This window comes from Bactrocera neohumeralis, unplaced genomic scaffold (genome assembly GCF_024586455.1).
Source record: "Bactrocera neohumeralis isolate Rockhampton unplaced genomic scaffold, APGP_CSIRO_Bneo_wtdbg2-racon-allhic-juicebox.fasta_v2 cluster11, whole genome shotgun sequence".
In the NCBI taxonomy this organism is placed as follows: Eukaryota; Metazoa; Arthropoda; class Insecta; order Diptera; family Tephritidae; genus Bactrocera; species Bactrocera neohumeralis.
The window spans coordinates 9,625,130-9,640,038 of NW_026089624.1; the positions used below are offsets into that span (position 1 = coordinate 9,625,130).

General features: G+C 35.3%; 1 protein-coding gene across 1 annotated transcript in view; it reads right to left on the minus strand.

Annotated features, from left to right (window-relative positions):
• Window positions 1-8,824: 8,824 nt before the first annotated feature.
• The window catches only part of LOC126765884 (uncharacterized), a 53,805-nt gene continuing 47,720 nt past the window's right edge, over window positions 8,825-14,909 (minus strand). Inside the window, exon 2 of the mRNA XM_050483557.1 lies at window positions 8,825-11,452. Within this exon, the coding sequence (XP_050339514.1) occupies window positions 8,825-11,452 (2,628 nt within the window). The remainder of the gene's footprint in view (window positions 11,453-14,909) is intronic.

Below are 14,909 nucleotides of genomic sequence, written 5' to 3' on the forward strand. Positions count from 1 at the left end.
TATTGTTTCTTCAAAGGCTTTATTACGAATGCCTTGAAACAACAATGCATCTTTTGTAGTTTGCCGGATGGCTTTCGCCACTGTTACAGCATTTTGGTTTTGGCACTCGATTGTTTTACATTTTGCCGCAGAAGTTCTTAATGTATCCAAATGCCTGTCAATTTCTACATTGTGGAATAAGTTTAGAATTTCTCATAGGCTCAATGAGAACAAGGGTGTGAAGCATGTGTTTGATTTCATATATTTTCTTGATGTATTCATTAAAATCAAAAGTAGCTAAAAACATGTTTAAAGGTTCTCGTGTTTTTCACTTGAGTTTATTTACGACGTTCATAACATTTATACCTTGTTCTTTTAAATCAGCGATAATATCACTAATGCTACACGAATGGTGGAGATTTTTGAGACAAATATTCCAATACAACTACACATTTTTTCTCTATACACTAACACCAACGCACATTTTCGGGTTATTTTTTGTTTACCTAAATGCGATGAAAAAAAGTTTCTTTCATCTCTTGATTTATTTGAATGAGTGCGAAGGAAAAAACATTATTGTCAATAGTGACAAAAGTAAATCCTAAAAAGGGTAATAAAAAAACGATTGAAAGACGCATGTCATTCGTGATCGTACTATCGTAAAGGAGGCTCGTACAACAAGAAGGTAAGTGAATGATTTTTTTAAATAATTTGCATATAATTACTTCATTTGTTTTTATAGCATTGGAATTAGCAGCTGCAGCAATATCATCAGAAGCAGCAAATTTAAATTGTTAAGTAAGTATGTGAGAAAAAGTGTGTGTTGTTTGAAATTGGATTGCGCAGTTCAACATAATACGCAAAAATAATTACATACATATGTACATAAGTATGTATTTTATGCGTTTAAGGCGGCCTACACAATCCAATATAATATGTGAAAACAAATGTTTGCCTTATATGTATTTTAAATAATCAGATAATTTTATTCTTTTATTTCAGATATTATTATAATTTTTATTTAATTATTCTTTCTTTTCAGATTTTATCACTATTTTTATTTAATTAATATTGGCTTTCAGAGTAAATTCAATTTGTATTTAATATATTTTATTCTTTCAGATAATATTAATCTGTTTTTTCAGATATTATTATCATTTTATACAATTAATCTTTCTTCAATTTAATTATTATTTATTTTCAGGTATTTGTCTTTTATAATATTTTTCCACTCTTTTATTTTCAGGTTTTAAAAATTCTTTTCTTTATTTAATCTTTTTTCAGATATTAAATATTTTTTAAATTAAATATATTTTTATTTATATAAATAGTAATAAATTTTTTGTAAACATATAAAAAATAAAATAAAATAAAAATTTTGAAAATTAAAAAGTTTAGTTTAAAATTTTAAAAGTAGGAATCAAGAAATGCAACCCTGCATCAGCTATTTAAAAAGAGAAAATGCAACCCTGCATCAGCCGTCGATTGGGGATATTAGAACAGGACACAGATATACTTTTTTATATGACACTGCTGAATGACCGCAACAAAGATGTATGATCACATGTATACGTACGTGACTGGGTAAAATTGTCGCTCGGCCTATGTTAAAGTACACATGATTACCCTATGGATTACCCACTTTCTTACCCACTGATTATCTGGTTTTTTTACCCGCTCATGGTTGGCAGGGTTAATCATAACATTTATTGGGTGCGTTTGTATGTCTTCAAAGGAATACCATACCATGAAGTTCCCGACGCTGACAACATTTTTGTCACCGATCTATAGTTTATTTAGCTGTAACGCTTACATTACCAGTGTCGTTATTTAGTAGTTTTCTTTAATTATTCTTAGTTCTTTATAATTAGATATATTTGAAATCATAATTGGCCGCGGTTCATACTTCGGTTTTTCATTTTTAGCTGTGTGGTTTTCACCGTTCGATGATAAAGTATTTTCTTTTACGATCATTTATGGTGAAGCTTCGGCTTTACCCTTTTTATTAGGCCTTTTGTTTTTCTTTAAAATTCAGTCTGTTTCTACATCTAATTCCTCTTCATCAGTTTCGTATTGTGATTGACTATAATTAGGCACAAGTGGGCGATTATTTTGTTTTTTAAGCTTTTGGTTTTCACTTTTTAATTGTCCGCATAATTGTTCTAATTCTTTAAATTTTTGTTTCAACTCATCTACATATTTCGGAAACTAATTTTTTGGATGGCTTGTTGGTATTTCCTGACCCCCTCCAGGGGTGGGGTACGAAACATAATACAGCTACATAATATATGATCATTGTATAGGTGCTTATTCGTAGGTGATAGTGAGACAGTTAGCCAATAGTTGGTAAAAATAAATATGTGGCAATTTGAAATTTTTAGCAGGTGCAAAAGCCTCTCCCATCAATCATCTCACCGCACTTCAACTTCCAGGCGATCTCCGTGAAAAGCTCTTGTTGGTAGTGAGTTGGCCCCGCCCTCTAATACGTTTAATGTACATATCTCCTAAACCACTAAAGCTACAGCAACTAAATTCGCCCAGCACGAATAATGCAATAATTCCTACCGATAGTGTGAAAATGGATAAAATCGGATGAAAACCCGGATCCCTCCCCATATAAATCTACTGTTCAAAACTAGGAAAAGCGCGATAGATCAATAACTAAATGCGACAGAAACGTAAAAATTTGCCAAAGGAATGGTATGACGAGACTTTATAGGAGCCGGGGTGAAAATTGGACGATGGCCGTGGCACCTTCCTCTTTTTGGTCAAATCCCATGTCTCGGGACCCGACCAAACGATTTCAACAAAATTTGGTACGTGACACTCTTTTCATATTTCTGTGTGGCATTCTGAAAATGAGCGAAATCGGATAAAACCCACGCCTATTTGCCATGTATCACAATTTTAAATTCCACTTGATTCTTTTACTTTCTCATACACAAATCAAGAAGCAGTTATTATAACGGGATTAAACTTTGCACGAATAATGCCATTAGTGTATATCACCTTAAAACCAAAAATTGTAACAGCCAACAAAAACTGTTCAAGTCTTAGGTACCGAATACTTGGACCCCAGTACCTATAGTTGCCTGTTGTTCGAAAATATCGGTCAATGTCTAAGATATATAATTGAAATTCAGGGATAGTACTTCTCTGATAATGGTATGTCTGTATATCATATACCTAAGATAAAGATAATCGAACTTCCGGGGGACTTTGTACCGCATATATCGACCAATATGTGATTTATCTCAACGAAAATGAGCTAGCGTGTTAACAGTGCATTTTTTGTGCTTAAAAAAGTGTATCTTTGTGCCTAAAATGTGTAGATAATTTGGTATAAAATCAGGCTGACTTTACTCTACACGAATAGTTTTTTAGAACATATTAATAGTCGTATCGAATTACCCCAACTGTCATATACTAGATTTTCGTTTTTCTAACAAACCTTATGTGTCCGAGTTAAAATAAAAATTAAATTCCTTGGATTTCGATTCTTAGATTGACGTTTAACACCATAAAGTATTTCCCTGGCTTTGATTCTTATAAGTTGCACGAGTATAAAACGTTCGGTTACACCCGAACTTAGCCCTTCCTTACTTGTTTACATATGCTATGGTTTTCAGTAAGCTAAATTGCTAACGGTACTCATCATGTCACACAGAGAGGCGACGCCTAGATAACGGAACTTTTCAATTTCAATCAAATTCATGAGCGAAAAATGTACGCTCATCTCGTTTCAGCTCTAGATATTGTATTTTATCGTACATTTTATCGGACTTCAAATAAAAATTTAAATAAAAACTCATTTTTAGAGTAACCTGTTTGGTATTTTTGGAAGCAAAACGAGAAAAATAAATAGGGTGAAAGGCAAATTATTAATAAATTACAGAAAAAAGTTTACAATAAACGATAAATAGTAAAATCCCTTGGTAGAAATTGAACTGACTTGTACTTTTGTGCTACCTGAGTTATTTTTGTATATTTTACAATTAAAATAAATATAGTGGATCCTAAAACATTCACTTTAATGTACTTGAACGTACAAAATAACGTAACATAACGCATTCATGATGACAAAATAATTCGTGCAGGACATATTTCACTTAGCGGCACGTCTAATCGCGAGGTTGCTTCGTCGCTGTCTCGATAACGTCTGAACGATAAAGCGCAAGTTCCGGTACTTGGTTGACCGTTTTGGATATACATATAAGTAAGAAAAATAAACCCCATATAATGATTTCCGTCTTTCCACCTGACTTTGACCCGTTTAAGTTGGTCAAAATGCGATATTATAATGAAATTAGTTAAACAAGTTTTCTGGAAAACTATGTGGTGTAGCGCTAAATAAGAAAGGAATTGGTTTATATCGTGCTCTAAGCCTCCTATCCCTAATATAAGAAACTATGATCCTCTGGTTGACATTTTTCACATCAACGCAATATATTAAAATTAGCCTCTCCGGTTAAGTTTATTGTGTACCAAATATACACAAGTATCTAATTTGAATATACTTATTTTGAAAATAGTTTTTACTGACGCGAATATAGGAATATAGGAATAAAACTGAGATTAAGTATATGGCTTTAATTATACTATATGTCAAGAAGTTACCAAATTTGGTAGTGACACATTCAGGATTTCAGCGAATAACACTGGTAAACACTGTCTTTGTCACATGAACTTTGTAATGATTTTTATTTATGTTGGTGTACCCTCATTAAAAATATATAACAGTTTTGTTTCTATCACATCTAGTTTTCTTGTGACAGCTACATATTCATTTCTGACCTCATATACATACATTTCTTTGTTTACATAACTGCATTTAGTCGACTGTGTAACAATTGTTTGCTAAATTACATTTTATTTACATTAGTTAGATTGTAAATATGCCACGAAAGTGTTTGAACAACCCGAAAAATTTTTGTTATGTGTGTAGAGAGTTAACTTTTACATCTCAGCGTCGAAATTTCACATCAATAATTGAACAGTGCTATTTAGACTATTTTGGTTTTCCTGTGAGGAATCAAGACAAATCCTGGGTTCCCCATAAATGTTGTGTATCGTGTGTGAGGCTCCTTTTAGGTTGGGCTAAACAAGAACCTAGACATTTGTCATTTGCTATACCAATGATTTGGACGGAACCAACGGATCATGTAAGTGATTGTTATTTTTGTTTGACTCAAACATAAGGTATTACTACCAAATCCAAACACACTATCTAGTATCCAAACTTGTCTTCGGCCAAGAGACCTATCCTACATAGTGCCGAACTGCCTGAGCCGATGCCTCCAAATGGATCAAAAAGTGAGAATTCTAGTCCGAAAGATGGAGATGGATTTTTATAGTATATATGTAAGTATAAAAGATGAATTCCCTAAACTCAGCGAGGAGAAAACCAAAGAGGAAATATTTGTAAGCCCACAAATACGGAAATTAATGAAGGATAAGAGCTTTGAAGAAAAACTGAATGATCAGGAAAAACTCGCCTGGAAATGTTTTGTGAATGTTGTTCAAAATTTTCTAGGTAACCATAAACCGGAAAATTACAAAGATTTAATAAATGAACTTATGATATCATTTAAAGCTTTGGGGAGTAATATGTCCTTGAAAATACATATGCTGGACTCTCATCCGGATTTCTTTCCGCCAAATTTGGGTGCTGTGAGTGACGAACAAGGTGAGGGGTTCCATCAAGACATTTCCTTAATGGAGGAGCGTTATCAAGGGAAATGTAGTCCAGGAATCCTAGCAGACTATTTTAAGAAAACTTATGATTTTCTTAGATTTAAGGAAATAATTCTGTAAGTGTGGCTGATTTTTGTACTTTTTACGAAAATGTATGTTTTGATGTCCCAAGAAAACATGATGTGTACATTTATTTTCAATGATATATTTTTATTTGGTGGCCCTAGTATATTCAAAATTTGATATAAATTTTCATGTGACAAAAAAAATTACAAATTTGTTGACCAGTGTAATTGATGTTTAATTTATTTGCAAAACTATTTTTAATAGAAAGTTTTGCCAGCACCTGGAGGAATTTTGCGGGCTTTGATTCGTGCAAGAGTATCAAATGTTCAGTTGCACCCGAACTTGGCCCTCCCTTACTTGATTATTTAAAATTTAGTACCAAACAAATTTATAGTACAAAAAAAGATCGCAAATCGAATAGAAGCAGGTACACTTGGGAGATTTTGTTTCACTAGTAAACACTGTTTTTGTCACATGAACTTTGTGATGTTCTTTGTTTATATTGTTGTGTTAATCAATTCGTGTAGCCGCCAGCGCCAGCTGACCTAATGCAACACGAACAATCTGTTCTTCGGCAATCACGATCGTGTAAACGTATGGCTGGCTTCGGTTGCAATGGTATCATGTCAATTCATAGCGTTGCGATGATTGTTTGAATTGAAATGAGACTTTGGGTAAACCATAAGTAATCTATGAGTACAGCAAACAACAACAATTTTCTGCTGGACTGATTTGAATCATGTTTGGCAAAAAATGAATCAGCTTTGAAAATGTGCGCATGTTACAAATTTTCGAAGCGTAAACAATGGAAATTTCATCGAATACTTACATACATATGTACATATAGACATACGTTTGTTGTATGTATGTACTCTATGGAATTTCCATTATACGTATAGCATATGTACATATATACATACATACATGTTTATACAAACATATGTATTTGAAATAGAACAGAAGTGCACTAGAGTAAATCAGTGTTTAGGGGATGATATACAAACCGAACGCTGTCGATCATTTCAATCATTGAAGCATAAGTTTGCATCACTTCGGGTATTTTCTGCTGATACGAACGTTCATAAACAAATCAGGTATAAGCTGATCGCTAGTGATACAAAGTTGTTCTCTATCGCTGATTTGAAGACAAACAGTTCGCTTGTGTACATGAACTGAACTGACAGAATCGGACGGTGTAATTTATTACTCGTTGCAGTTCTCTGATATGTTTGTATGTATGATAACTTTCAAGCACGTGCAGTGTTTTTGTGACAGTCACATATTCATTTCTGACCTCGTGTACGTGTCTTCAATTTAATTTAATTAATGCTATTTTGTTTGATTCAAGCAGAATACTTTTAAACCAAGTCCAAACACACTCCCAAACTTGACTTCGGCAACATAATCATCCTACATAGTACCAAATTACCTCTGCCTCCAAATTGATGAAAAAATTTAAATTTGATATACATAAGTTTTGATGTGACAAAAAAAGTAAAAATGTTCTTAATAAGTGATACCTTTATAAGATATTTGCTAGATTCACGCGAAAAGAATATATGAACAAAATATTTATGTATAAGGTCGTAACTTTTTTTCAAATATTTTGTCGTTACATAAAAGCGCCCATACACGAGCACACAAGTGCGTTCGATCGGTATGTGTGCGCTTGCGGTTTATCGTGTATGGGCTTGTTCGCGTACCGATCCATGTTCGCGAAAATGTTTGATTTTTTACGATCGGTGCGCGAACATGTTTATCGTGTATGGCGTTGTCGGCGCACAAAATCTCATTTCTCTCGTGTCGCCGAACAGTGAAGATCGCGGACAATGGCAAGTGTTAAGGGGAGAGCCTGCTTTCGAGGCTTCAAAAAATCGATTTTTTTGAGGATTTTTTTGGGAGGGAAAGAAATAATTGATTGAAGCGAAATTTCTAGGCTTTATAGTTATATATTTGAACATATTTCACAAATTTTTTGGATACGAAATCTTTGATATTCTGCCTTTGGGAAGCAATTACCCGATGCATCTCGCATGTTCATTTTTCGGACGGCGGGAAGGATGCAGGTCGCAATTTCTATCGGAAACAAAAAATTCAAAGAGATTCATATTTTTTATTAATTTATCTTCTAGTTAAACTAAGAAAATTCCAAAAAAAATGTGTAAAATTTAAAATTTTATTAAAAATTGAATAAATAGTGGCTTCTGATCAAAAGAATTTTACTTTATGCTGTTTAAAAATATGTTAAAACTTGATTTTTCTTAATATTTTTTTTAGTTGAAATATAAGAAAATTTTATGTCAATGATAATAAACTTTGCCCTAATTCCATACGACTTTTAGTTTTTTTCCTATCCTGCCCGTCAATTAAGAATAATCGTAAAAATTAAAACCCGAGAAATCACGCTTCAAAGTTTTCGCTTTTTGCCTAAACGCTCATACATATACATATTTAGTGTAGGAAAAATAGAAGTTGGAATAACTTATTAACGAAATACAATGAAATAGATAAAAATGCTACATTAGAAAAAATTCCAAGAAATGTTCCGCTTGCCTGTCGCATATGTTAACTCTGTGAAGAACGAACGCAAAATGGATTTGTGTGTCGTGTATGGGCAAACGAATTCATACCGATCGAACGCACTTGTGTGCTCGTGTATGGGCACTATAAAGCAAGTACATATGTAAACGGAAGGTTTTGAGATCAAAACTGCCATTTTTATGTAGAGTAGCTGTTTGGTTAAAAAAAAGACGGTCTTTATATTTGCGAAAACGAAAGTAGTGATTAGAGGTGTACACTACCACTACGTCCATCTGATTTCGAGCTTAGTTCCAAACGCATCAAAAAGTGTTTTCTGTTAATAAATCGGCAGGCAAAGGCGAAATTTCGATCTCACCTCTGCTATGAAAAATTTCATTATAACTGCATTAATCGCTTGGACTCGGCACAAAAGTTCTAGGACCCTGTATTTAACAAGTCACAAGGCGAACTCCACAACAGGGAGAAATATGTAATTCTGTCACTCATCTGGCAGATATTAATTTCATATATGTCTTACTCGCTAAATAAACCCAAAATTTAACTTTTAGCAGTAAATGATAACGGTAAGTCTTACCTCTGAACTCAAGAGTTTCTTCCATACTAAAGATGTCCCCACATTATAAGTATGGTGTTGGTGAGTGATACAGTTGGTCTTTACGATTTCAATAGATCTGTTGGAGTTATTGATACTTTCATCTTTCAATGGCGTGTAAAAACTATCATTCGATGTACTACTATACACTGGGGATTTGCAAAACCGTCCACAATTTTTCTCAAGTTTTCGATTGTTGCTGTTTTTACTAGTATATATATTTGTGACCATATCCTGTTTAGTGATGTTATCAAACGCAACGGGTTCTGTAGTGATATTAGTGTTTGTCACATGATTTTGAAGCATATGTAGTGGTTGTACATTTGAACTATTTTTGTGTTTTCTGTAATAATCCGGAGATACTGATCGGGTCAAAATGAGATCTGCTGCCGCCAAAGCAGACTTTTCGGGATTACGGGGGTTATTATGTAATGCTACAAGGTTAATATCATCAGGCTGATGGTGACATGATGCCACATTAAGGGCAATTTTAAAGATTTTGCTGGGTTGGAAATCATCTTCTGTCGTTTCAATGTCAACCATTTCATCATCGTCAATAGTGTTGTTGTTGCTATTTTCGTCACTTGAAGAATGTGAATCACCTGCATAAGAGCCTTTTACATCACGATCACAATGTTTCAAATCGCACTGACCTAAAGGAGATGCTCTAAATGGCGAATGAGGTGGTATGTCAACTGTTGCTTGAGAATGGTTTTGAGATAAAGGACCACGAAATTGCAAAGTATTTGATGCTGAGGAACGAAAGTTAGCATGAACGGCCAAAGCAAGAGGTGCGGTATTACATCCTGCTTCCGTTGTACCTGCACTTGTTATACTAGTATTATGCAGTAAAGGAGGATCGGCAATTAGTGGCAACGTATTTTCTGTTGGTAAATTGCTGAAATATATTTTAGAGTGATTTGTTTTGTGTGTAGCTTGAGCACTCGTTGATATTGTAGCGGTAGAGTTAACAGATGTCGTAGCTAAATCAGTAGTTGCCGAAGCTACCGTTACCGATGCAACAGCGTTGAAAAATTTTGGTTTACTTGGTTGACAAACTGGTTTGAATGCCGACGACGTGACAAATTGCGGAATGAAAGATGTGCTTGCATCAACTAATTTATTTCGATTGCCTAATTCCTGACCAGAATTTGAAAAGCAACTGCCATTTTCCGTAGCCATATTAGTATTTGGTTTCCAAGTACTATATTTCAGTGGTTGACAAAATTCATTGTTATCATATCTTCGGATGAGAGCAGTACCACCTTCATCACGATCTCTTCTCTCACTTCCCGTCATAGACATAAGTGGAAGTTGAGTGAAAAATTCTTTATTGCTGCTAATCGACGGAGTCCTTAACCAATGCATTGCATAATCCGTAAGCCCGAATGGGCTCACTGTAATATTATAACCATTATTATAATTTCGGTTTTTGTAGCCAGATGCGTTCGATTTTTGAGCAGAGTGTGCATGCCACATGTAATCCATCATAAAATTTCGTGATAGGGGAATTTCATGGTCATTACCTTCGCTTAGTTGCAATGTAGAAACACTACTAGTTCTCCCTTGATATGAAACACTATGTGGCGTTGCGCTTCCAATGTTCGTCGGTCGTACGGCACCTACCGCTGCTGCAACGGCCTTGACACCAATCATAGCCGCACCTGTTACTGTACTAATATTCTTTTCAACCTGATTACATTGTCGTTTTGTTGACTCTGGTGAAGGGTTATGAGACGTCAAATAACTACTGTTATGACGCAAAGATAAATCAATATCATTGAAAGAATATTGATTATCAGAAGCTTTTGCTACTGTCATAATGGTTTCATCCCTGCCATTTTCGTTCAAAGTACCAGTGTAGGAAGCTGTGGCCGATCCTGGAACATTTATACTATGTTGTAACTTATCTTGCTGCTCATGTCTTTGGGTAGTTGATGTTGTTTGTGATGTCGAAGAATTGTGACTCATGAGACGTTTACGTGTACCACCGTTAAACATTGCTTTAACGTCCTCCCATGCATGGACAATTTCTTCAGGGGGATGACCGTTAAGGAGCATATGACGACGCCATGAATTGAAATTTGCCGCATCGGGCTGAACATATTTGTCACCTGCAGTGATTCGGTGAGAATGGAAAATAAACTTGTTTGGCGAAAAGAACATGCCACAATAAAAACATTTTATACATTTCGCTCGGGAGGAGTTGTAACGAGATGGTAAAAATGAACCGCGGCAACCCCAAGCGCACTTATGATACACAGTAAAAGCAAAATCTTCAGGTAGTCTAGGCGGTGCATTATCACCTAAGAAGCTTTTACATAAACGTTCCGCTTCACGCCTTGTTATCATGCCGCAACGACGAGAACTAATTGGCATTGCCCCAGCACGTCGCAATATTTCCAACTGTACCGGAGTACATTGAACGCAAGTAATACCAAGTGCGACTCGACGGTTATGAATTTCATTATAACTATACTGTTTGAGCAAAGTGTTAGATATCTGGGCTAAACACAACCGCTCTTGACCTTCGATATAAAGTGATACTATTGGGATGTCATAAAGGAGTACAGTGCTAACCTGAAAAGGAATAAACATACATATGTGAACAATGTTTTTGGCTATGATACCGAAAAATAATCAAGTAAAATTGAATTAAGGCCAACTTATAAGTTAAAACATTTTCAAAATACTGAATTAACTATATTTCAACATTAAAGCTTATTTAGGTGAATAAGAATAATTAATTAAAACCCAAATCTTAATGAAACAACACAGAAACTTCAGCAATTTTTTCAGTTTTGACGTTTTCTCAATGGATTTAAATACCAATTTTGAATAGGAAAACTATATCGAACACAAGGTATTTATAAGTTTCATGGGTATTTGCAAAGATTATAAAAGTTGTTGTTCTTTTCATAAAAATATAAGCAAAAACAATGGATGCATTAGACTTAGGTTAGGTTAGGGTACGTTATACTGGCCGGCTATTACACCATACATGGACCTACTGATCGTTAGTAATGTCAGATGAGGTGCAATTTAATTAGAGTTAAAGTATTTGCCATACAGTACGTTAACGCTTTAAGCGAGCTTGAAGAGCGATTTGATATTTTGATAATTCATCTAGTTCATTGAACTGTGAAGGTCCTAAATATCTAGGCCCAAGTTTTAGGTAATGCTGGACAAAAGCATAAGGGATATTCCAGCGTCTCTCTAATGCATATTCCTGCACTTTCTCCATATATCGTTGTTACTAATGGAATCCGGAATGTGATGCTAGTAGGTTGTGACTTGTTATTAGGCCAACAACCATCCTGCAGACGAGATCTTGTGAGTAAAAGGTTGGCATGGTTTCCTTTGGGGTTCTTGCACATGATCTTGGCAATCCTGCATGACCTTAAGGCATTCTATCTCGCTTATTCGGAAATTTTTTTGCACATGTTTTTAGTGACTTCCGTTTATCCTGGTTCGGTAGCCAGACGGATGGGACTTTTGGCATCTCATCAGATATTTCGTTTCGAATTGCTTTGTGGTCTGGAACCCATTATAGTCCTCATTTAATAATCTAATCTAATCTAACCCATTATATCAGAAGTCGCTTTCAACAGACAATACGTCTACGGCCTTCCTACTTCCAAGGACATGCTCTATCGTAATACGTTGGGAGATTACGGACTAAATTACCGTCTGTGTTGTTAGCTATCTCACCGCAAATTCTTTCTTCTTAAAGATACTTTTAACATATAAATTACCCTACATGATCAAAAGTGTGCTCAATAATGTACATAAAGTCCAAATAAAATTACTCAACCCATATTTAAGATATAAATTCGTAAAAAAGTTCCTTTTTTGGAAGGAAAACATTACCCTCACTTAAGTACGTTTTTGTATTCCCTCCAGCAGGACTCTTCATCTGCCAACTTTCCCAAATTGAAGAATTTTCACCCATTTCTATCTATTGTTTTCAGTAAACCACGCTCTACTAAGTAATATGATTGAGGTAATTCACATGTTGGCCGATATAAGCGTTATAAAGTCACCTGGAAGTTCAAAATTGGTTTTTGTTAAGCATACGGGAGCTAAGGGAAGTATTGCCACGATTTAACCCATTTTCGAGTCACAGATATACCATTGTTAAGAAAAGACTATCCCTGAATTTCTATTACACTCACACTTTGACCTATATTTGTCGTAAGGTCAACTATAGGTTCTGGGCTCAAAATATTCGGTACCCAGTGACATTTTTTTTTGGATTTCGAAAACTGCTGGTCATAATATGGCGTACGCTCAAACCATTAGTTGTGCAAAAGGCAAAATGCCTGAGTATGAAGAGCTTGACCTGCTTTCCGTCCTGCTATATAATGCAGAGGCATGGACGATGACGACATCTGATGAGTCGACGTTACGAGTTTTCGAGAGAAAGGTTCTGCGGAAATTTAAGGTGCTTAGCACAATAGCAACAGTGAAGCCGCGACAATAGAACGGTGAGGTGTTCGAGATATACAGCGAACTAAGAGACAGCGGCTTCTCTTAGGCCAGATCGTCCGAATGAATGAAAACACTTCAGCTGTGAGAGTATTCGACGCAGTAACCACCGCGGAAGCAGAGAAAGAGGAAGAACTCTCCGTTGGAAAGACTAGGTAGAGAAGGACTTGGCTTCATTTGGAATTTCCGATTGGCACCAAACAGCGAAACGAAGAACGACTGGTGGGCTACTGTAAACTCTGCTATAACCGAGTAAGCGGTATCTACGCCAAGAAAGAAGAAGAAGAATTTGGCTATAGTAGCTTTGGTTGTTTAGAAGATATGTACATTAAACCTATGGGAGGGCGAGACCACAGATGCCCCTTGCTATTGCAATCGTCTGAGCCAAATTACAGCTCCATTTCTTTTTTGGTGCTTAGTTATGGCACTTTATATATAGCGTTTTGTGGGCTTCACGATGGTCCGCTAATGCTTATTCGCAAACTCCGCCTTACTTTTTTCCACGGAACAAATGTACCAAATTTCATCAATATATCTTTATTTTTATTCAAGTTACAATGTGGACGGTCAAACGGAGGGACTCTCGTACTATACGTTCAGTTAATTTTGCTAAGATGTAGTATCTAAGATGTGTAGAATTGATCGATTTTATCTATTTTTGGCATTACTTCATATTGTTAACAGCAACATGCCCTCTGAGTTAAGTACCTCATATACCATCAACAATACATAATGAATAAAGTCAACCGGTTGTTTACAATCCTGAAATTAACTATGTTGGCGTTAGGGCAGGTTTTCACCCAATGTTATTTACTTTAGGCACAAAAATACATCGTTAGGAGAAAGCCACATTCACCCATACATGCGGTAAACTTTTCAATTTGATCACAGTAGTATAACCCCATATCTATATCGCAGGGTTTTAAGCGATACGTATAACCGTTCCTGAACAAAACTACAAGGTGATTTCCAAAGTGAACAGGATCTTTAAAAAAAACAGAACAAATGGTTTTTCCGGCAAAATCATTTTATTTTATTCAGAATAGCTCCTTGTGCTTCAATACAGGTTTTAGCACGGTCCAAAAGCATGTCGAACGAGTGTTTTAGCTCGTTGGCCGCTATGGCCCCCAGTATGCCGGTGCAATCCTTTTGAATGGCTTCTACGTCTGCATAACGCTTTCCTTTCATGGGAAAATGCATTTTTCCGAAAAGGAAGAAGTCGCACGGTGCCATATCAGGTGAATACGGGGAGTGGTTAATGGTTAAAATGTGCTTTTTGGTCAAATAATCGTCCTTCGAAAAAGTGCGCTGCAATAAACACAAAAAAGTACCGCAAAGAAAGCTCTCTTTGAGATATAGAAACAAATAAGTGCAGTTCAGTTACACAAGAGAAATATTTATTTTATATTATCGAGATAAAGAAGCCAAAAAAGTACAGTTAAGAACTCAAATATAAGATTAGCAGCTGATGCGGCAGACTTTGATTTACGATATAATTTTTTATATTAAGAGAGGAACGAAGAGTTGTAGACAATTTAAGTATGAATTA